The sequence below is a fragment of the Astatotilapia calliptera genome, chromosome 16, assembly GCF_964374335.1.
Source record: "Astatotilapia calliptera chromosome 16, fAstCal68.1, whole genome shotgun sequence".
NCBI classification, from domain to species: Eukaryota; Metazoa; Chordata; class Actinopteri; order Cichliformes; family Cichlidae; genus Astatotilapia; species Astatotilapia calliptera.
Genome location: NC_137437.1, coordinates 15,243,747 through 15,266,696, shown reverse-complemented (window position 1 = coordinate 15,266,696; position 22,950 = coordinate 15,243,747). Strand labels below are relative to the sequence as shown.

Below are 22,950 nucleotides of genomic sequence, written 5' to 3'. Positions count from 1 at the left end.
ATTATTTCTGCATACACCTGTAGGTTTGTGTGCTTTAGAGCTGGCTGATTTCTGCTGGGTTGTCTGCAGACTTTGTATTTGTGTGTGTTCTAGTGTACTTCTGATTTATTTGTTATTGAGCTATTAAAAACATGAAGTATGAACACTGTTCCCTCTGGCACATTTGAGCAATTATTTCTGGAAAGTTAGGTCAGGGTTGCTGACATCCTTTTAGATCACAGGCCACGTGTGGCTCAGACCACCGGCTCGACCAGTAAAACCATTGCATAAACATAACAAGGTTGTTCTCCCATCGAGTCGTTTCCTGATTTATTTTGTTATCGCTGGTCTTTGGGCATTCCTGTGAGTTTTATTTGCTGTTTTTGTTCATTTTCCTTGTGTGATTGTTCAGATCACCCTTGTTAGTGTCGCTTGTGTTTTGTCTGCCACAGCAGTCATCAGCCTCGTCTGTATACCTGCAGTTTTCTTACCTGCTTTCCAGGGTTCCTCTCGTTTGTTCTTGTGTGTGGCCTCTGGACTGATTTGTGGACTTGTTTTGTGTTGTTTGCCTACTCCTCAATTAGATTGTTTGCCCCACTGAATGGTATCCTTCTGGAGGAAAGATTTGGATTCTGGACAACATTTGGGTCTTCTTCCTTCATGACTCATTTTTCTCAAGATTTTCTGTCCATACATATAAACACATCCTCTTGTGAACAGATAAAAAAGTAAGTGGTCACAACTCCACTTACAACTCATCCATCTTACCTTTGTGTGGAATGGCTGGTCAATGAGCAATGTCTTACTGTTGTCAATAAGAGAATGGTAAAAGTGACGATACTGGATGAAATTGAGCTTGTATGACATGATCCATTCGCAAAGAAAAACAGTGAAAAAAAATGCTTCTCTGAAACGTTTAATTTCTGTATCCAGTGTTCAGGACTGGATAATTTCGCAGACCTGGCTTTGCTGTATGTTTGGCACATCTGAATTAAATGGTCTTTTTCTGAACTTAAGCTTAATTGCTGTACTTGAAATAGCTGTAAATCTGAGATAATTGCAGATTCAAATTTTAAAAGCAATAGTCAGCCAACTTTTTCTATGGGCATTGGCTGCTTTTTCATTCATTTTCTGTCTAGTCCTTGTACCTGAGCATTTTCAGATGAATGCTCTACACATAACAGACAACCTAGCAAAGAACCAATTTTAAATGGTATGTTTACGAACTTTGTTACCAGCAGCCTATTGCAAAAACACATAATTGTTCCCATTTTTTGATGAATCTAAAGTTAACATAGTTTGAGAGGCATAAAATACTGCAGCAACAAGGTGATTCCCAAAAAGCTATCATCTGACAACCTGGCATATCTATCGTTAAAAAAAGCTGTGGAATGGAGATATGCTGACAGTGGCAACAGGTCTTATGGAGTGATGTATCCAAATTTTTAATTCAAATCATTGTAAATATGTGCAGAGGAGGTCTGGAGAGGTACAGCTGTGACCATCTACACCCATCTGTAGAACACAGTGGAGGCTCTGTCCTGGTTTGGAGAGGCGTTGCAGCCATTAGTGTTGGGTATCTTGTCAAGCCTGATGGAAAAGTACCACCAGATTTTGATCCACTGTGATATAACATCTGGAAAGTGTATGCTGCCAGAGCAGTAAAAGCATACCCAGACAGACAAATCATACAATGCAACACTATCAGTCACTGATTATGCTCCCCAGAGCCTGCACTTTAACAGTATTGAAGAATTCTGTTCTGTTCTCTGTCAAGAGAACAGAACAAAAGGCAGTGTCCAAAGAAGGGCTTTGAATGTCGTTCATGTCAACTATTCCAGAAGACTACTTTGAGAAATTACAAGAAAGCCTGTCTAAGATTTCAGGCTGTGTTAAAGAATTACGATGGTGATACAAAATACTGACCTTCAAGCTCATTACATTTGTACAAAATCTGTTATTGCCTTATATACTACATTTCCATTAATGTTTGCACATTTGTGCATGTCAAAAAGTTTGCACAGCACTCTGTAATAAGCACTTGAAATATGCCATAAGTAAATTCCATTTTCCTGCATAACAGTCTACTAATGGAGAGGAGCAGCTGCTTATTTTATATGTACATTTTTACGTGATTGCAGTTTGAATGTATGAATTTTAGTAGAATATTTTCTAATTTTGATTATGCCTATTTACTTATTTATTTAAGTAAGCATTTCTTTCCACCTGAATGGTCCATCTTTAAAACAGACTGACCTAAAGTTGTCCAGGTCTAACAGGCTTAATCGTGCTGTGATCTCAGGACGTGGGGTTTATGATGTTGGACCTGTGCTCGTTTTCTTCCCTCTCGTGCTTCTGCATGTGGATATCGCTCGTTCGGTGCAGCATTCAATATAACATCCCGGGAGACGCCAGACATGCCATTGCGCACGCGCAGCGTAGTCATCTGACAGATGAGCGCTTTGGACGTTTCGCAGCACCGCTACATCGAGGGCCACCGCTGGGAACACAGAGCAGGACACAGACTCCACGAGGGACCGTCTCCTGCAAGAATAAAAGAACTCGTCACACGGAGAGCACCCTGCAAGAACACCCGCGGGTTTGGAGGTTTGCAAGCGCTGAAAATTCAGTGTAAAATGTAGCCAGCAGCGCTGGTGAGGGGTCGTTGTAATTTCTCGGGGGCTGCATGGCTCTTCCCAGGGATGCCATGAAAATCAGAGCAGCCGAGTGACTGAGAGACCGCTGCTCCTCGTTATCGCAGACACCCGGCGGCGACGGTGGAGGAGGTGAGCGATGGATCCTCGTGGAAAGATCTACACGAGGTAGCGCTTACGAAGATCCATCCAGGGAGAGCTGAACGTCTCTGTCGCGCAGTGTAGCCGTGTAAAGGATGGATTTCAGCCTGCTCCGGAATATCATCAGCAGATACGTAAGGCCCCCAGTGTGTCTGTCAACACTGTCACACAAGTGTAGCTCGGTGACTGGAAGTGCTCTGATACACGTTTTCATGGCTTTGGTTTTTGCACCTAAAACCGTGTTGCTTGTACATTTGCTCAGAGGGTTTGTGTGAGAGTGATAAATAACTTCCTGCAATAATACACATTTGACTCTAGCTGTTTTATTTTGTTTTGTTTTTTTGGCACAGGCCGGTGGCTGTGGGCTTTGCGATGTTTTTGTGGAGCTGAATGGAGAATGTTCCAGTAGCTACAGATGCAGTGATGACTGGTGAATGTGTAGAATTAAAGAAAAAAAAATGCATGCATGCATACTAAACTTCCTCGTGGCTGGGACTCAAAAGAAGTGAGAGGCCGTGCCTTACACCTCTAGCTTGATAGAAGTTGCTCAGGTTAAGTTAATGAGGTTCTAAGAAAGGCGAGGCCATCAAAGCTTCAACATTTATCTCTAATGAGCAATCAGGTCTGCTTGTGAGCAGGAAATATCCACACAGTAATGATTGCAAGCTGTAATAATATTACTGGTTAGCCTGGTCTCAGTCTCTGTCATCAACAGCCACTGATTATCTATCCGGACATGAGGCAGCTGGTCGGTGGGAGCCTGAATTAGAGGAGAAAAAAAATGACTATTAGGAACCTGTTTTGACAGGCCCAGTGATGCTCATCAGACTGTGTACGTATAGAGCATTGGTAAATCTGCTACCGTCTGTGGCCCTTTCCCGTGACCTTAAATCTGGCTCAGGTGCAGTGACGTGTATCGAGTTATCTTTCTCATCATTCAAACCTGTTTCGTACCCCTTGGTGTCTATGTGTGTGCACATGTGCGCGAAGCAGGCCAGCGACAGTGTGCGTGGAGCTTGACTGATGTTTCAGCAGGGCTAATATCAGGGGAAATCAGATCTGGGAGGGAGGTCATCATCATTACGATCCCTCGCTCTTTTTTCCAATTGCATCCTGCAATATTAAATAGACACGCAATTAATCACAAATTAAATCCTCTGCATATTGATTTGCAACTGGAGGGATGGATGATGACTGCCTTGGCACCTATTAGTTGTGTATCACCTTCTATTAACCCTGCCGTATTATAACAGATGCTCGGGTAATGAGGGTGCGTAGTAGAACAAACCTTACATCCTTACATGAGATGAGGACAGGGTCCAAACCTTTTTTATTTAGTCCAGATGGAGCCAAGTACACCCAAGTTGAGGTTGCTGCCCAAATGTAGCCGGCCCTCTAATTATTTATCAGTGTTGTTTAAAGAAAGACTGTGCATGTTCTTTGGCCGTTAGAGGATGCAAATTTGATTTAGCCCACTTTAATCCACAGGGCAGGTTTTTGAGCCATTGCTTTTGCAACTAGTTTCCTTATTTTTACTGTCATCAATTCAGGATTTCTTGCTTGAAGCATTTCTGCTACTCTGCTCTTTGAGCTTCCTGGTTTTTCTGGACAGCATTGCAATGCCATATATGTGTAACCTAGTTTTGTTAGAGATTAAAAATAAATAAATACAAATTTTCATTGTTGTTTCAGGTGTCTTTGTTTCAACAGAGATTCATTAAAAACTATAAAATCACTGAAACATGTTGGCAGTTGGTCAGTGACGCTACAAAGTATTGTAGATGCCTCAAAACAATATTGCTCATTGCTTTAATAGTTCAGATCTGTTGCATACGCCTTTATAATTAGATGAAAACTCGGAATGCACTGCATTCAGCCATGCTCGTTCACCTCTTCCCTGGCTGAAAAATTGCGGATGAATTGAGCCTGTGCACCATGGCAAACAATATCGGGAAAGAAAACTGTGGTGTCATGAGATTTTGTGGTGCGTGACGTTTAAATGGGACATTTTTGTTGCATAACAACTTAAGTCTGTTAAACTTTTTTTTTTTTTTTTTTTGCATAAAAGAATGGCTGAGCCCTCATGCATTGAGATATAGAGGCTGATAGGTGCATGAGTGTGCACACAGACTTCTTCTGGTATGTTAGCAGTCGTTGCAGGAAGAGATTTTATTATAATTAAATTTATCTGTAAAAGGACCACCTGTGCTCTGAGTGTGTGTGTTATGTGTGTTCTCGATCTCCGCTCCCCTTCCTCTTCAGCGCCCTTTTCTCATCTGGTAATAATAGAGATGGAGTGATGCCTTAGACTGTTGCAAACTGTGAGAACTGCATGAGGTCATAATCTGTATAAGATAGTGCTTGTGTGTATGGGGCTGGACTTATTAGAAATAGCTGATGCCATGTAATAGCATAATTATGTCCTCATGCTTTTAACTTCCACAACAATCTATCAGGGTCTCAATATTTGAAACCGTATCTGCTTTATTGCCACTGTGCTGTATATAGCTGTAATTTACCCTTGCCCCCCTGCTATCCTAACCCTCTTCTATCTTATCTCTAAATGTAAACTGTTATTCATGCTGAGACCTCTCACAAAATCAGCAGATAAAAAGAGAAAGGCCAGCGATGTTTCCCTTTTGATTAAAAAGGTGCCAGCAGCACCGTGCGCGCTGAAGGGCTTAAGAAGGGTTTCAAGCAACTTTACAGCCCTTTGAGTCCTGACTGGTGTTGAAAGGCAGAACACAGCCTGCTAGATTACTGTTTGCCACATCACTGCTACAAACAGTTAAGGGCAGTCTATTCCTGTCTGCTGCACCCTTTGGAGACGGGGCACTGGTGGAGCAATGGCAGCTGTAGGTGACAAAAACACACAGGATTTGTGTTTGGGGTTGAGCGTTGCCCGCTGATCTGTGTGCATATTAGAGGAAGCAGTCACACATCTTTTGTGCTGGCAAATAAGACTGATTTTTTAAAAAAAATTTTTGATTCTCGCAGCATGACCCGAAGACAACGTTTTCTTTATGACACACCATTTCCAGCCTGTATTATCGTCTCAGTGTTAAACGCAGACAAAATGAGAGGGTTTTTTTTTTTTTTTTTTTTTTTGGGATGCAGATTAGGGTGGCAGGAGGAAAAGGAGAGAGGAGAGGGAGAGGAGAAGTAGCACAGCTGGATTAAAGACTTATGTAACTGTTGGATCACAGCGAGCTGAAGTGGGAGAGGAAGCTGGGACAACAGCGGAATACAAATGTTGTCATGTTAAAGTAATCAGCTCATATTTATCCTTTGATAATGTTGCCGGTGTTTGTGTTATGAGGTATCCGGTGGCTCTTTAATGCTTTTGAAATGCTGTGCGCGGGCTGAAGGGTCACCATTCCCTTTTTTGCTTGTTTGTTTGCGCCTGTATAATTATTTGTCCCAAACACAATTTTTAATGAATGATTAGAATCCCTAAATGCCCATATTGTCCTTAGGAGCCATGTTCTCTCCCTATTTTACCACTTCCTTTTTCATTTCACTTTATACCCCCCAAAAATAAATTTGATAAACAGAGTCTAATAAGTCTCATTAAACCAAATAAAAAACCACCAAGAGGATACTGTGGATATTTTCTGGGACACTAATCCAGTCTCATAATCACTTGACTAATGTTGTATCAGAGCATTAAATTGAGGAAAAAATCTTACATGTTCGATCAGCAGCCATTATAATGAAGCCTCTGTGATCTGTCTCTTTGCCTAATGAACCTGCAGACATGCTGTAGAAGTCTCTGCGTACTGTATTGCTGTGGCGATCAGTGACTAATGAGTGTCTTTTTTTTTTGATCAAGATCCTCAGGCTCCTTTTTCTTATCCGTGTTCAGTGCGACAACAGACTTCAAAGCCTCTGTTAATAGGTTATTGCATTTGTTTTAGTGTTACCACCCCAAATTTACACAGAATTACTTGCTTTGCTCATTAGAGTGCAACAGAGTCCATTAGATGGCTAATATCGATGGGTTACAGCAGCAGTAAAATTAAAAGTTGAATCGTGCCAATTAAACTAAAGAAATGCACCAGGTGATGAGAGACAGTTATGCATGGAGTCACTGTAGCATCCACATAATACTCAAAGATAACATTTCTGAGGCTCTGTAGCAATATATATTTTAAAACGAGCTAAAATTGCTTAATAATATGGTCGCTAGCTTCTGTTTTGAATAAAGCTAAACAGCATCACGTCCTGCTCTGGAGTTGTGTATGTTGTCCATTCTATGTTAGCATGAGGAGTTCATTAAGGTAAGGCTCGCTCAGAGGAATTTGATCTGTCGGTTAATGAAGGATCACTGCTAAACATGCTGCGTGCAGCACAGCATGACTCGGCAGTGGAGGAAGTATGAGACATGACCATATAATCAAGCCAGTTAATGGCGTATGTCTTTTATTGCCCCTCTCTAGTAGAAAGGCACCGCATCACAGAGGTGGCATAGATGGCACTGCTGGGGTCGAGTTGGCGTTTTCGTAATGAAAATGTATGCATTCATGGTGCCATTAAGTGCTTATGGAGCAAAGCCTGTGTGAATGGTAGGCACATTATTACACAATGCTAGATCTGGAAATACTCTCATGGCTTTCTAAAGCAGCATTTCGAATTATAAACAAATGGCAAAGCACCTACCTAATAGGAGTGCTTCACACAGTGCAGAAACATAAATGGGAAAGTTGTAGTGGTGGTTTCTTTAATTTAATTTTTTATTCTTTGCTGTAATAAAGTATATCCTGTCATTGTTGATGATTGATGGTGATGTAAGACCCGTCGCTCTGCTGGTTGGGGTTGTTAATAAAGACAAAGCCTCCATGTCCTGCTACCAGCCACCAAGCCACTTTGTCTGTTGGAGCAGCAGAGTGAAGAGGGAGCTGTGGGACACGGGTTGATACGGATCAGTGAGGATTAATGATCAGATAACTGCACACCACAATGCAATCTCTCTGCGTCTTCCTCCATCCCTCTCCCACAGTCACGCTGTCATAATGTGACACTCGCTGCCAGGAGATGATAGGAACAAAGGGAGAAAACACTGCAGATAGAAATATGGGGGAGATGGATGGTGAATTCAGAGAGCTGTGGATTTGAAGAATGGTTGAACTAATGTAGAAATAGACAGAAGTAAATATTTAGAATGTTTAAGATGTAAGCGAGCAATTTCATTGAAATAGCAATGACCATTTTCCACATTTGTCCTGATTACAGTGCAAAACTTTAACCTGAACTCCCACTAATGCATAACGAATCTGAGGCTAGATTATTGTAATTCCTTATAGTCGGGTTTTCCTGATAGCTTTATGGAAAGTCTCCAGTTGAACCAAAATGCTGCTGCAAGAGCACTAACAGGAAGACAGATCACATTTCTCTCTTACTGACTTCTCTTCGCTGGTTCTTTGTTAAATCCAGAATTGAATTTAAAGTCCTTCTCCTCACATTTAAAGGCCTGAGCGATCAGGGTCAGTCACGTCGTAAAGATTTCATATCACCATATTATCCACAACTGAGCACTTTGTGAGTTACCAAAAGTAGAAGGGGAGCCAGAACCTTCAACTATCAGCCTCCTCTCATGTGTGTTATCAGCTCTCAGTTTAGATTTGGAAGATAACCACCCTCATACATGATTAGACTTCCTTTTCGATCAAACCTATAGTTGGGGCTGGATCAGGTGACCCAGGCTCAGACTTTTATCTACTCCTGTAGTTTATGTTTTGTCCTGCTTGGTGTCTTTATTGCTGTCAATTAAGGTGAAAAATACATATGGTTTATGCATTTACTTGGCCACTGAAAGGTCACTGGTTCAAAAAGCCAAACTCTGTCAAATCAAATATGTGGAACTACCCCATGTGACAAGGGACCAGCTGAAAGTAGCTTCCTCTTGTCAAATAAAGTGAACCTCCCACCAAAGGCCCTTTCTATAGCAGGAAAAACCTGCAATGCCAAATTAGAAGTATTTGGAATTTGCCCTTTTAGTTGACAGTGCTTTCTATTCTCCAGCCTCCCATTTAGATCCCCGGTTTGTCCTTTGAATGGATCACATCCTTAGCTTGATTTGATGCAAGCACTATAACAAATTGTACAAAGCCGTCCTTGGTCCAATACACTGCTCTTAATATTAAACCATCAAATGTACTGTATGGTCAGAGAGTTTGATTGTAACCAAGTTTTTTTTGTTGTTGTTGTTGTTGTTGTTTTGGTATTAACATGAACATGAAATTCCTTTGCACATCGTGGTTATGTCGGGTATTTATAAGACGTTTAAAGTAAACAACTAAGGCTCAAGGTTAGGTGGCTTAATATTACCAGGACAGCTGTTTGATTTGGTCAGTTCCCTTTACAAAAAATAAATAAATGAAAGATTACTCGCACATGCTGCATCATGTCAGTGACAACTGCTTCTATTTTTGCCCTCAGCCCCACCTTCTCTCCCCGTTACTCTCCCTATACATCCTTTTCTTTGTCCTTGTTACCCTTTTTCTTCTGTAGAAATCTGTTGTTGCTGATTTCTTCCTGTTCTCTGCTTTTGCTGCTTTCGGTTTCTGCCTTACTTTGAGTTTCTTTCGGTTTCTTTCCATTTTCAGTGTTTGTCTGGGTCATGCTGCTCCCCCACCCCGTAATAGTTTGGAGGGGTCTCCAGTCGGCTGACACTGTTGGATCTGTGTCTATTTTTATCTCACTGCCAAGCGTCTGATGCCAGGATCTGGGTCTCTTTGCTTTTAAGTTTTGCAGTTAGCTATTTGGGTGTCTCATCTTGCGTTGAATTCACTGTGATGCTGCATTAACCTTCATTTGATCTTAAACTTGTTAAAACTTGTGGATTAAGTTGACAGGAAACACATTTGGGACATGTACGTGCTGTGGACTGAGCACAAATGTATTAGAAGTTGGGGTTTTTTTTTTTCTCACTGACAATAATGAGCTACGTCTCTGCCAAAATGTTGAGGACGTTTGAAGCAGTGAAGCGCTACTTCCTCTAAAGTGCTTGTTCCAGAACTTTTCTGCTAATGGTCAACACTTCTGCTTTGAGCTGTGTCAGGTCGGCCGCTTTGCCAAAGTCTACACTAACGGTGCCCACTCAGGCCAAAACATTAGGACTCGTGTAGACACAAACAGCCAAATCCTGGTCTCGTGATTCTTGTTTTGTCTCGGAGAGCTCTGTTACTGCAGTAGCTTTTAATGTGGGACATCTCTGAGAAAAAATGTGCTGCGGTGAAGTCCCACAGTGCATTCTGTTAAGCCCTGGGGATGGTTTGCATGCACGGGAACTGATGTGTATTTAATTTTTTAAAGTCAAGCCACTGAATCAGTTGAAAATTGTAAGAGCAACAACATAGCTGTGTTTTGGACCTGTGCAGATGGAAGAGAGCAGAGGGCTGACTGCAGAATATCCTGACTGTTCTGCAGGAAGAAAAAGATAAATGACAAATCCACTCTACCGTGACTCAGAGCCGAACCCACCTACACGCATCACAAACATTAACACATCCTTCAATTTGGCTTGTCTTGTCTGTAAAGTTGTTTGTTAAAAGAAGTCACAGAAGTCGTGTAACACAGTCTTGTGTAACATTCAGTTTTTCATCTAGGACTCTGTTTTTCTTGATTCTAATCAAAAAAATGTATAAATACTGTTTGCAAGTATTTTTTGATTAGTTGTATATTATCTACAATAATGTATACTGGCTGCTCATATACCGGTAAACTATGCTTCCACGCTGTGAAGTCATGTTTTAAGGAGGTGCTGGTAAAATGTTGGTGTTATTCAGCTGCATCGTTTCAATTGATGTAAGCCAGATAATAGCAAGGAGGTCATTAATTGTAATCGGACACTTTGTGATATAACCCAGTAGGGCTGTTCGATATAACGATATATATCGGATGAAGATATAAAAGCATCTATTGTTTCATTTTACGCTATCGTTTGCTTCGTGGTGTTGCAAAATAAACTGTTTACGGCAATATTTTTTTCATTATTTTGATGGTCACTGTAGTGGCTATATTAATTTCTTAAAGTTCTCACTTTCTCTTATATTTAATAGAACCACACTACAGACAGACAAGCGTTTGTTTTTATGTGTTGTCCTTAGCAACAACGATGGTAAAACCACCGCGTGTCCGCTTGTTCCACATAAACCTTTCACAATAAAGCTCAAGAGCCTGTTGAGACTTTTCAAAATAAACTGAATCACGTGAAAGAGCAGATTATTTACAGATGAGAAGTAAAAAAAAGAGCCGCCAGGTGCTAAAAAAAAATAAACTTTAGACTCAAACGTTAGAACAGGCTTTTCCCCGCAGCACGCCGTGTAATAAATACTTACAAAGAAAACGGCGCCGTTACAACTTATGTCTAAAAATGTATAGTTTCATGCATCAGTTAAAACACTCAACTCCAGGTACACGACGCCCAGCTGGAAACACTTCACGCAAGTCGAACTGCCCGAGATTTACAGAATTTATAGAAAATGTTAAATTTTTGTGATTTATATCGTTATCGGACATAGATGTCTTAATATCGGGATATGAGATTTTGGTCATATCGCACAGCCCTATAACCCAGTTTCTTGTCCCTACCTTCTATTGCTATTTATATCTGCATGTTATTTCTTTCTTCTGCAGTGTGTCGGGGAGGAGATCTGGGTGGACAGTCGGACGGTGTATATCGGGCATAAAGAACCCCCTCCAGGAGCTGAGGCGTACATCCCTCAGCGTTATCCCGACAACCGCATTGTGTCCTCCAAGGTGAGCGGTCCTCAGCCCACAAGTCACTGCTGTAACACTTTTTATCATCACGCAATGTTAGTTTTATACTCAGGCAACCAAGTAATCCTGTTTTGTAGCTGTGTTTCTTTTATTTTTAAAGGATGCTTTACTTTTTTTGTCTTTATCATTGTTTTTTGGCACAGGAACTGTTATGATGTTTGCTTTTCTTTTCTTCTAAATGCCTTTCTTCTAAATGTTTGCTGTTACTCTCTTCCACAGTACACCTTCTGGAACTTCATTCCCAAGAACCTGTTTGAGCAGTTCAGAAGAATCGCTAACTTTTACTTTTTGGTCATATTTTTGGTTCAGGTGAGATTTCGGCTTTATTAATGACAATTATTTTTCTCTTTAATCTGCCTACTGTGCGAGCACTGCAGGCACTGCATGTTTGTGCACTCTCTGTAGAAGATACTGTATGTTTATGCCAGATTTCTGTCCTTGTAGAATTAGCAAATCATTTTTTTCCAATTTTTATTTTTTTTTGGAGGGGGGGTTGGTTTCTTTTTTTTTAAACACAGCTTCACAAGTTCTTTGGAAACAGTAATAGTGTTCTGTGTCACTCTTCGATTTCCACCCTTAATATGGATCTCTGGTTGTTTTAGAATCTGCTGATTTTACATTTGTCTGGAATTGATTCATAATTGCCAGAAGTCACAGTGGTGCTGTCTCATTATGTGGCTGTGTGCACTGTTTAATCATATGAGTGCTGAAAGCTGTTTAGACACTCCCTTATCGTTCACATATTTCAAAATAAGAGCACTCACTCATCTGAGGCTAATGCAAATTTGCAAAGTCAACATTCTCGAATGGATTGTTGTAGTGCTCTCTCTGTACCTCAGAAGCTTTTCTTCTTCTTCTGAACTGCCACATTGTATCAAATATAGTGGCTGAATAACAATGCAAGGATGGACTAGTGATAATAGTCAGATAGTTAATAGTTCCGGTCTATTAAGGCAATTTCTCTTCCAGCAGTTGCCTTGATAGAGGAGTTTGAAACATCAGAATCAGAATCAGAATCAGAATACTTTATTGATCCCTGGGGGAAATTATTTTTTGTTACAGTGCTCCATTTTAAACCAACATTAAGACAAGACAGACAATACGCTAACTAAGAATAGTACAATATATACATATATATACATACATACATACATAAGTCACTTATAAATAAATATTTGGAAAAGAAAAGATGGCCACAGACTGGGTGCATGCATTTATTGATGATGGGGCGTGCTGAGGATGTGTTTGTAATTTATAACATTTTTTAAACTGAAATAATGACATTGCTTGCTGCATTTAATGTGTCTCTGAAACTGTAGGGGTGTATATGCTATCCCAGGAGGTTAATCCTAAAGGAAAAGATCAAATTTGATCCCAAGCTTGAAATTTTAAAAGCTCTTCACTGATGCACATTGAACAGTGCTGTTTACTTGACATCCTATCTTCTATTTGTGGCCACTTCTTCACCCCCCCCCCCCCCCCCCCCCCACTCTACGTCTTCCTCCTCCTGTTTCTTTCCCTTGCAGCTCATCATCGACACCCCCACCAGCCCAGTCACTAGTGGCCTGCCCCTCTTCTTTGTTATCACGGTCACCGCCATCAAACAGGTAGGATGCACACAAATATGCTTATATGTCCAAGAAAAATTGCCCGTGATTATCCTCTATACGCATCAACTGCTGGCCTCAAATACCCACGCACTCTCCGTTCTCCGTTGCTCTATTATCTGTATATACACATTCCACTCCCAGCAAAGGGGCATGCCATTGAATCTGTCTGCTGATGTGAGAAATATGATCATGAATGGTCTCCTCTGTTAATCACTCGAGCTGAGGATCCCGTGACTCTGGGCGATGCATCCTCTCCGTTCCGTCCCAGTACTGAGGGATGGGGTACTATCAGTGATAGATAGAGCTATTCTCGCTCAGGAAGCCAGAGCTTTACTAGGACATAAATCTAAAACATGACACATTGGCTACAAATCCAGGAAACGGGTCACCAAGCTCAGAAAGTGCGATGCTAATTAATTACTATGTATGACTTTGACCTCGTGCTCTCCTCTCTCTTGATCTGGTGCTGGCCCCGATTCTGCTTGTACAACAGTCTATATTCTTTGTTTCCCCACTGCCAACACACACACACACACACACACACACACACACACACACACACACACACACACACACACACACACACACACACACACACACACACACACACACATATATTTATTTCCTCCTTTTTTTTTTTCCACCTCCCCTTACAATCTCGTTTTCTATCCCTTGCTGCAACCCACTTGCTGCATCTCTCTCAGGGCTACGAGGATTGGCTCAGACACAAAGCTGACTGCTCTATAAACGAGTGTCCGGTGGACGTGGTGCAGCAGGGGAAGGTGGTGAGGACACAGAGTCACAAGCTACGGGTAAGAATGGCCTCATTAGAGCAGCATAGCACCTGAGGCCACAAAGCAACACTGCTGTTCTGCTGCATAGCTCACTTTTTTTTCCCTGTAACTGTCGCTCTCACCAGCCCACCCCTTTCTCTTCCTCTCTGCAGTCCTCTCGAACTTTCTTTACTGCTGCTTTTGCTCTCTCTTCACTTTCCCACCAATTAATTTCCCCGAAGCTGTGATAGATTGTCCCCCGGTGTAGCACGCGAGTCCCTCGGAGGACGAAGACGACTGATGTATTTCACGATTTAGGATATTCCTGTCATCATCCTCTGATGTTCTCTTCTGTCATTCTGATGCAACAGTAAATCTCTGTTTGGTGGTGTAATTCAGTTTGCCATGATTGCAAATGATTTTCATAATTTCACATCCCATCTTTGATCGAACTGGTAGTTTTTTTTTCCATCTTTTCCATCTCAGCTCACGTAGGATTTCACGTTATTCCAGTATTATCTTCTCAGCCCACTATCCGATTCTGTTCACTTTAATGCACAAGTGAACTCTTCTTCTTTTTATAGAGCCATTACACCTCTTTCTGTATGAAAACACACTGGAAATAAGGCTCATTAATTTGCATTTATTAGTGTGGCTTTATTTACAGCAGTGCTGCTCGTGGTACCAAATGCAGGGGCGAATGCCAATATTTCTGTGAAAAATATAAACTAGTGTCACTCAGCTGGCATGCTGCTCTGCAGTAATCTGGCCTGTATCATCCAAGTATGAATGAAAACATCAGACTGCTTAATACTAGCCCATCACCTAAAATGTAGATGCATAGAATAGAGCCTGACCGACATTATGTGTGTGCTAATATCAGTCTGCTGATGAATCTGCATTGGCAGTTATAGCAGCCGATAAATTTTTAATTTATCTGCTAGAAAAACAGGAAAGAAGAGAGCAGAGAAACACGCTTCAACCGTGTAATGGGTGTTACAACTCTAAAACGTACCTGTTGGCGACACAGGAGTGCCTGTAGGTCACGAGGTAGACAGGCTGCTCCAGTCTCCATCAGTGAGATGCTGAACCACCAGTTGCTCTCTAAAGCGTTCATCAGAATATAGAAAACACTTAGAAGAAGCATAAAAACAGTGTTTGTATGAATGGGTGAATGTGGCATGTTGTATAAAGTGCTTTGCCTGCTCAAGTAGAAAATCCCTGTATAAGAACCAGTCCTTTTTCCATTACTGTTTATGTGTTTGGACCGCCACATACACAGCAACCAGCTGATCTGAGTAGGGTAGAACATAAATGAGCAATCGACAACTTGTTGAGACAATAAAATGAGATCATTTTTAAACTGCATTGCGAATTTATTATGGACTCATAAATAACGACACATTCATTCTCGTTTTGAAGCATTGTTTTTTCATAATATGTACTTGGTGCTGGTTACATGTCGTGTCTGCTGCTCTTAAAGTAGAGTTAATGCAGACTATGTGGGAACCTCAGTATATAGTTTGCACAAATCTACCAAGTGAAAGCCCAAATGCACAAATATACTTTTTTTTTTTCTTTTCTTTTTTTATGTTTCCTGCCTGGCTTTATCTGTCACTGTCTCTTTCCTGTCTTTCTGCCTCTCTCTAGCTGTCTGTGTCTGTCTTCTGGGGATTGTTTTTTCTTTAGTGCTAAGGTTTCTTCCTTCCATAGATCAGAGAGGATTAAAGTGTGAATTGGGAGCAGGAATAATGATGAATACATTAATCATGCAAAATCAGAGAGCGTGTGTCATGTGTATGGTCACCGTGGAGATGGGATTTATCAGAGTTTAAGCTGCTCTGCTCGCATAATCCGTTATGCAATTTCTGATTTTATTTTTTTAATTTTTTTAAAGAGAGATGGTAAAGGATTTCTAACAGGTTTGTCAGTCCCTGTCACTAATTCTGTGTTTATGTATTTATTATTAATGATATCGAAACCACTTTTTGTCCTCTTCCAGGTGGGGGACATCGTTGTGGTGAAGGAAGATGAGACGTTCCCCTGTGACCTCATTCTTCTCTCCTCTAGTCGCTCTGATGGGACCTGCTACGTCACCACCACCAGCTTGGACGGGGAGTCTAGTCACAAGGTGCCACAACTAGTGAAACTGTTTGAATCAGTCTGTTCTCAACTTGTCTTTATAGCCATCCATCCATCTTCATCCGCTTTATCTGGGGCCGGGTCACGGGGGCAGCAGCTTAAGCAGAGAAGCCCAGACCTCCCTCTTCCCAGCCACCTCCTCCAGTTTATTCGGGGGAACACCAAGGCGTTCCCAGGCCAGCCGAGAGATATAATCTCTCCAGCGTGTCCTGGGTCTGCCCCGGGGCCTCCTCCTGGTGGGACGTGCCCGGAACACCAACCCCAGGAGGCGCCCATGAGGCGCCCAGGAGGCGCCCAGGAGGCATCCTTGTCAGATGCCCGAACCACCTCAGCTGGCTCCTTTCGATGTGAAGGAGCAGCGGCTCTACTCTGAGCCCCTCCCTGATGGCCGAATTTCTCACCCTATCTCTAAGGGAGAGGCCAGCCACCCTTCGGAGGAAGCTCATTTCTGCTGCTTGTATCCGCAATCACGTTCTTTCAGTCACTACCCACAGCTCGGGGCCATAGGTGAGGGTAGGGACGTAGATCGACCGGTAAATTGAGAGCTTCACTTTTACACTCAGCTCTCTCTTCACCACGACGGACCGGTGCAGCGTCCGCATCACTGCAGCCACCGCACCAATCCGTCTGTCGATCTCCCTTCTCCCATCACTCGCGAACAAGACCCCGAGATACTTGAACTCCTCCACTTGGGGCAGGAGCTCATCCCCGACCCGGAGTGGGCACTCCACCCTTTTCCGGCTGATTGTCTTTATATTTCCTGTCAAAAAAGAAGTTTACATAGGTCCTTAAATTAATCAGAGTTAAGGCCTTCTGAAGCACCAAATCACCACAAATATAAGTCTTTTATGAAATCAAACAATGCCTGTCTGCTCACAAAGAACAACAGTTGTTATGTAACAGTGTAGTATTATCCAATGCTATTATTCTCTCCCTAAACTGTTTTAGTCTCCCTAACAAAAAATGAAAGCATCATTGTTTCCAGGCATACGGAGAAAAGATTATTGTATGTTTAATGAAAAAAAAACCTCACATCCATGAGTTTGCATTGTCAGGACTATTGATTATTATAATATTGATTAAGAAAAAATGCAGGAAGCTAACGCAACCATGTTCATCATTCTAGTAAATATGTAATCTCAACACTATTCTGCAGTGTTTTACTGTAAATCTATAAACCTTATGGTTTATAATTTGGGAGTTTTTAATTACCTGGAGTATGAAAAGTCTTATGTGTTACAGATTTTAAATTGTGTGAATATTGCCTGTAATTATTACTAGTTATCTGCTGCAGTGCACTATTTAAGCTGCTTGACCCTGCTCACAGTTGCTGGGCTCGTGCAAGCTGCTTTACAACCCTGCTTTTCAGCTGTTTGACTAAAGGTTAATTTATTACATATTTATTACGCTATTTTCCAGCTCCCTGACTCTGCCAGTATTTAAAAGATTCATTTATTTTAAACTGTGCCAATCATTTGGCTCCCTTCTCTTAACTTAGGGGGAGTTAAACTTTTAACTTTCCTCTGACCCCACAAATAGAAGATTTGAACAACAGGTGGGCGGGCCTGCTATGCTCACAGGCAGAGCTGTGTGGCCGAGAGGAACATATTAAGGATATCTTCTCTTTTTGACATCATGAAGATCTAAACGTTTAAAAAAGAAAAGGTTGAAGTGTTTGGAGCAGTCCCAAGTCTGAGGTTTTGGCTCACAGGGATAAAATTATGCCCGTGTTTATTATGAACGCCAGTGTAAACGAAGGAAAAACAGAAATGCCATAATGACCTTTCATTGGATGACACTGCCACTGGAACACAGCAGCGAACATTCAGATGAATGAAGTATGATTGTATTAATGATTTATTGTCATTTCATACATTCTGCAAGTAGCGACCATGTAACGATGAATTTAATTGATTCACGTCCCACTTTAGGGTAAAAATCCAGTTGTCTAATGTACATATTTGTTGCTAATAATAGCAACGAATAATAATAGGACAAATATCTTTTTGGTTGGTCTGAAAAACGGAGCAGTTTAAGAAGGCACCCTTAAGGTTTAACGGGAGTGTGAGGTTTCCATTTATTCTACTTTCTCATGTTTTCTGTCAGTGATTATTCACAAAAGATAATCAGCAGATTTACTCAATAATCAGAACATTAACTGGCTGCAGCCCTGCACTTTTCAGGCAGCATGCACCTACTCATAAATTCATAATGATCGAGGTGACACACTGGCACACCTGCATAGGTGATCACTGGTGTCACTCACATGATCTTATGCATGGATGATCATATGCATACACAAACACACACACACACGTATTACCCACAGTATAGAACAGACTACTGAACTCATCTTCCTCATACATGCCCTCGGGGCAGCCCTCTGATGTGTTCACCATCCCAGCATGCTGTCCCCTGGTGACCCCAAGAGCGCCCGACTCATCTTGCTGCCTTTTTTTTTTTCCCCCTCAGTCATTTAGTGAACCGGCTGAGGCTCTTCTCATTAGCGACTGTGGGTGACATTTTCCTCTTGCTGTCTTCTTCATCCCCCTCTCCGGCACCTTTTCTGTCTCAGACCTATTATGCTATACCAGATACCATGGCCTTTAGAACAGAGCAGGAGGTGGATTCGCTACATGCCACTATTGAATGTGAACAACCGCAGCCTGACCTCTACAAGTGAGTGGGAAGCATGCTCACTGATGTATCTTTATATGCAAACCTGTTACAAGATACGTCCTCGTCACTGTGTGGGTCTTGTTTTGACATCGCACTGACTTCTTTACAGATTTGTGGGACGTATCAATATTTACAAGGACAAAGAAGAGCCTGTGGCGAGGTTTGTGTTCACTGTGTGAGTGTGTGAGTGTGTTTCAAGGGTTTAATGCCAACGGCCTTCAATTGTTTTCTCTGTAATAACACCAGCATCTTAATTGTATTGTTTCAGACCACTTGGAGCTGAGAATTTGCTCCTTAGAGGAGCCACGCTGAAGAACACACAGCATATTTACGGTATTGATGTGGATTCACTTTGCTTAATGACTCCTGAATGTTTTACAACAGTTGAAGAAATGCTGGTATCATTTCTGCATTTGTAACTCACTGTTGTCTGTGCCTTCAGCTGTTGCAGTCTACACTGGCATGGAGACCAAGATGGCACTTAATTACCAGTCTAAATCTCAGAAGCGCTCTGCTGTGGAAAAGTATGATGAATCTCCCAGCTCATTTCACTGCATGATTGAAAGTCGTTCTTTGAACTGGTTAATTGAAATGCACCCTTCTTTATGCATACTCTCTCTCCTTCTCCTTCTGCAGGTCGATGAATGCCTTCCTCATAGTGTACTTGTGCATCTTGATCAGTAAAGCGGTGATCAACACTGTTCTGAAGTACGCTTGGCAGTGGTCGCCCGATCGGGATGAGCCCTGGTACAACCACAGGACTGAGCACGAGCGTCAGCGCCATGTGGTCCGTTCATAAGTCCTCTACGTTTTTAAAAGTAACCACTTAAACCAAGCGTCTGGTGTCACTTAAAACTTCCTAGCTGTTTGTCTCCCTCCCCCAACTCAGGTGATCCGAGCCTTCACAGACTTCCTGGCCTTCATGGTTTTGTTTAATTACATCATCCCCGTGTCCATGTATGTAACGGTGGAGATGCAGAAATTTCTTGGCTCCTATTTCATCAGCTGGGACGAGGAGATGTTTGACGAGGAGCTGGGAGAAGGCGCTCAGGTGAACACCTCGGACCTGAATGAAGAGCTGGGACAGGTACACGCGCACGCCCAGATGCGGACTGTCGGATGCAATCTAAACTCTGTTGAGGCATGCCTCTACTGTACCCTTCTCCTTTCTCCCTCCTAGGTGGAATATGTGTTTACTGATAAGACGGGCACTCTAACTGAGAACAACATGGAGTTTATCGAATGCTGCGTTGATGGGAACGTCTATATCCCACACGCGATCTGCAACGGCCAAATCCTCAGCGCTGCGTCAAGTATAGACATGATTGATTCCTCACCTGGTGGCTACAGGAGAGTAAGTGTGTTTTGCTAAACAAACAAGGGGAAGCTAACCTCAGTTATAAGGCTGGAGGATTTTGATATATCCTATACCCAATACATATAAATTTTAACACTTTCGTTGTATAGTGTATACTTTGTCTTATATTGGGGGTGAAAAAAAAGTCCTCTGGTACACGGAAAAGTGATGAGCATTGCACTTATGGTAGTGGCAACAAAGATTAGTTTAGATTTAATAAAAGAAAACTTGTGTAGTCAGCATGAGCAGCAGTAGCTGCCACAGATGACTAGAGCGCGCGCGAGAGAGGACGAAGGGTGCTCACTGCCAAAAAGTGCTGAAAAGATTTCCTGCTTTATTGCTGGGGGAGGGGGGGGGGGGGGGGGGGTTGTTTTGTTTTTTTGATATATAGCACAGAAATGTCACGCTATCGACTAAACAGAATCGATTGTGTAAAAAACAAAAAGAGTATTCGTTCTTCACTCTTGTTGTAATTATGCACCTTCTAACTCGGCCTGTTGCCTCCATAAGAAATGATTACGATATGTAGCTGTGCCTTTTGTCTGTCGCTGCAGGAATACGAGGATTTGTTTTTTCGGGCGCTGTGTCTGTGCCACACGGTGCAGGTGAAGGAGGAGGAGACGGTGGATGGCATCAAGAGGGGCATCCACCAGGGCAGGCCCACCTCCTTCTACATCTCTTCCTCACCAGATGAGGTAGCTTTGGTCGAGGGAATGAAAAGGTAAATGCGCTAAAACCACACAAAGTCCCCTAAAATCTTTATAGGTTCAAGTTACATTAAACTTTATTAGTGCGTATTTTATATTTTGGTTGAAAATGTATTTCGGTCAATTACCGTCCAGAACTTTTACTTTTGCCTTCAGGCTGCTCTTCCAACACGGACTCAGTCAGTAAACAGGAATCTGCTGTTTATTTCACAACGGATTAGGGGTTTGGCTGATTCATCAGTTTTATCTAGAAAGGCTTCAGTAAGGGAAACCTGACCTGGAAGTGTCTGTGTGGTAGCCATAACAGGAGCTGGTTCAATTCTCTAAATATTAAGGGAAAGTGCTTCCTTGGTTCCTTTGTTACCTCCTGTAGCAGAGGATACACAGGATAAAATAAGATATTACAGTTTGTTTTATTTTATAGGCTGTTTGTATTATTTAAAATCTCAACCTTTTAATGAATATGTTGCACCAGTATTTTATTTTTATTTAATCTGGCCTGTATGAAACGACATGGTGAGAACACATTGGTGCATTTTGGAATCCATCCTCTGGATTTTGTAGTTTCAGTATGGCAGACAGTTACTAGTCTAATGTAAGTATAATCAGTCTTTGGAAATTCTCCTTCACACCTTTTTAGTCATCTTTTCTTTCATTACTGTGTTTCACTGAAGTAAAGTAAAGGAGATCAATGTTCTTTTTTTAAAATATTTGACCTTCTTTGTACCGCAAGTACCAAAAACTGCAGTTCCACAAATGACCACTTGAGGCTGTCTCCCTGTTAGAGCCCAAATAAACAGTTTAGGTTTTCATGGTGAATTGCCTCCTTCATGATGATTTAATTTGTATTATAATTTAAAGTAATGTGTGACACGTAGGTGCTGATACAGTCTGCTCGCTGTCCCTTCTGTTAAGTTATGACTCTGAGCTCCTCTAGATTATGTTTGTGGCAGCTTTTGGGACATTTTAATAAAATTGTCTGAAAAATATTATAACTGTGATAACTTCCTGTACAGTTGATTGTAGTAACAGCTTGTTTTCAAAGACATATCCTCCTTACCACTTGCAGTGAGTCCACTATGTTGGCAGAGGGAGGGTGCAGGGTCACCCCCTCCAACAAAATGGTCTTGGCTCAATTTTTCCTGAAGTACTATCTGGCAGTGCAAATTGTTGGTCGGTCAAGAACAATTTAAAGCCTTGATGGCACAGAGGATGATGCAGACAGGCTGCTGTGAAGTTTTCAGACTTGTATTATCCTTGATTAACTTGTGCTGTGTTTTACTGTCTGATTACTGTTGAATTACTCAAACTGGACCCCAAGAAGCACCAAGTCCACGCCAACACAGAGAACCTTTTCATTTTTTTTGTGTGTGCTATTTTAATAGTATAGTGTAGGACACGTCAACCATGCACCATCAGGGAATGCTGCTGTCTTATATAGCTTTCACAGATGTGCTCTGTCTTCGGCGTATGTGTGAGCTCAGGTCACGCAGAATGCGTCAGAGCACCTTTAGCCTTTCCAAGTGGGGCATAAGCGAGTATTGGTGTACATGGTTGCTTTTTGTTGGGCTTTAATGCATCTTTTTCCTTTCACTCTTGTTGCTAGGCTCGGTTACACATATCTAAGACTGAAGGACAACTACATGGAGATCCTCAACAAAGATGACGAGATTGAAAGGTCGGTGTGCTAAGAGACTGGTGCGGTTACTCCACAGGAGATAAAATGAGATTAATTCACTTGATGGAGTTGTGGTCACACATAAGCCGTCATACAACAGCCCTCAGCTTGTGTCTCATGTTCACCCGAGGTTACAAAAAAACTACAACCACCAAAGAGCAGGCAGAGGGTTGCTTTTTACGGAACTACTCAATCGAATCAAAACGTTCCAGCTGATCAGAAAAAACAGAAGCCGAACGAGTTTCCATTAGAGAGTGGTTTTGTGGCAAGTGTTTAATGTTTTGATCCGTGGGATGTGTTTGTGTAACCGCTTTCCCTCGCTATCACTCTCTGCAGTGGCCTGTCAATAGTGAGCTATTTTAAGGAAGCAGGGGAGCTCAGGAAGGGAGGGTGGTGCAGTGGGCAGCGGTGAAGACTTTAGCGGCAATGTGAAAGAAAAAGGTTTTACA

At 41.9% G+C, this 22,950-nt stretch overlaps 1 protein-coding gene across 7 annotated transcripts in view; it reads left to right on the top strand.

The window, feature by feature from the left end:
* Window positions 1–2,446: 2,446 nt before the first annotated feature.
* The window catches only part of LOC113007792 (phospholipid-transporting ATPase IH), a 33,099-nt gene continuing 12,595 nt past the window's right edge, over window positions 2,447–22,950 (top strand). For 3 of the 7 annotated variants that reach the window (XM_080291036.1, XM_026144730.2, XM_080291037.1), the window contains exons 1-15: window positions 2,459–2,908; window positions 11,412–11,534; window positions 11,775–11,864; window positions 13,082–13,162; window positions 13,870–13,977; window positions 15,941–16,069; window positions 18,656–18,759; window positions 18,869–18,919; window positions 19,028–19,092; window positions 19,202–19,283; window positions 19,396–19,546; window positions 19,649–19,846; window positions 19,940–20,113; window positions 20,671–20,837; window positions 22,430–22,501. In XM_080291036.1, coding sequence (XP_080147162.1) covers window positions 2,870–2,908; window positions 11,412–11,534; window positions 11,775–11,864; window positions 13,082–13,162; window positions 13,870–13,977; window positions 15,941–16,069; window positions 18,656–18,759; window positions 18,869–18,919; window positions 19,028–19,092; window positions 19,202–19,283; window positions 19,396–19,546; window positions 19,649–19,846; window positions 19,940–20,113; window positions 20,671–20,837; window positions 22,430–22,501 — 1,634 coding nt within the window. In that variant the 5' untranslated portion in view covers window positions 2,459–2,869. Of the gene's footprint in view, window positions 2,909–11,411; window positions 11,865–13,081; window positions 13,163–13,869; window positions 13,978–15,940; window positions 16,070–18,655; window positions 18,760–18,868; window positions 18,920–19,027; window positions 19,093–19,201; window positions 19,284–19,395; window positions 19,547–19,648; window positions 19,847–19,939; window positions 20,114–20,670; window positions 20,838–22,429; window positions 22,502–22,950 lie in introns of all 7 variants that reach the window. The other 4 variants (XM_080291033.1, XM_080291034.1, XM_080291035.1 and 1 more) reach the window with 2 other exon arrangements.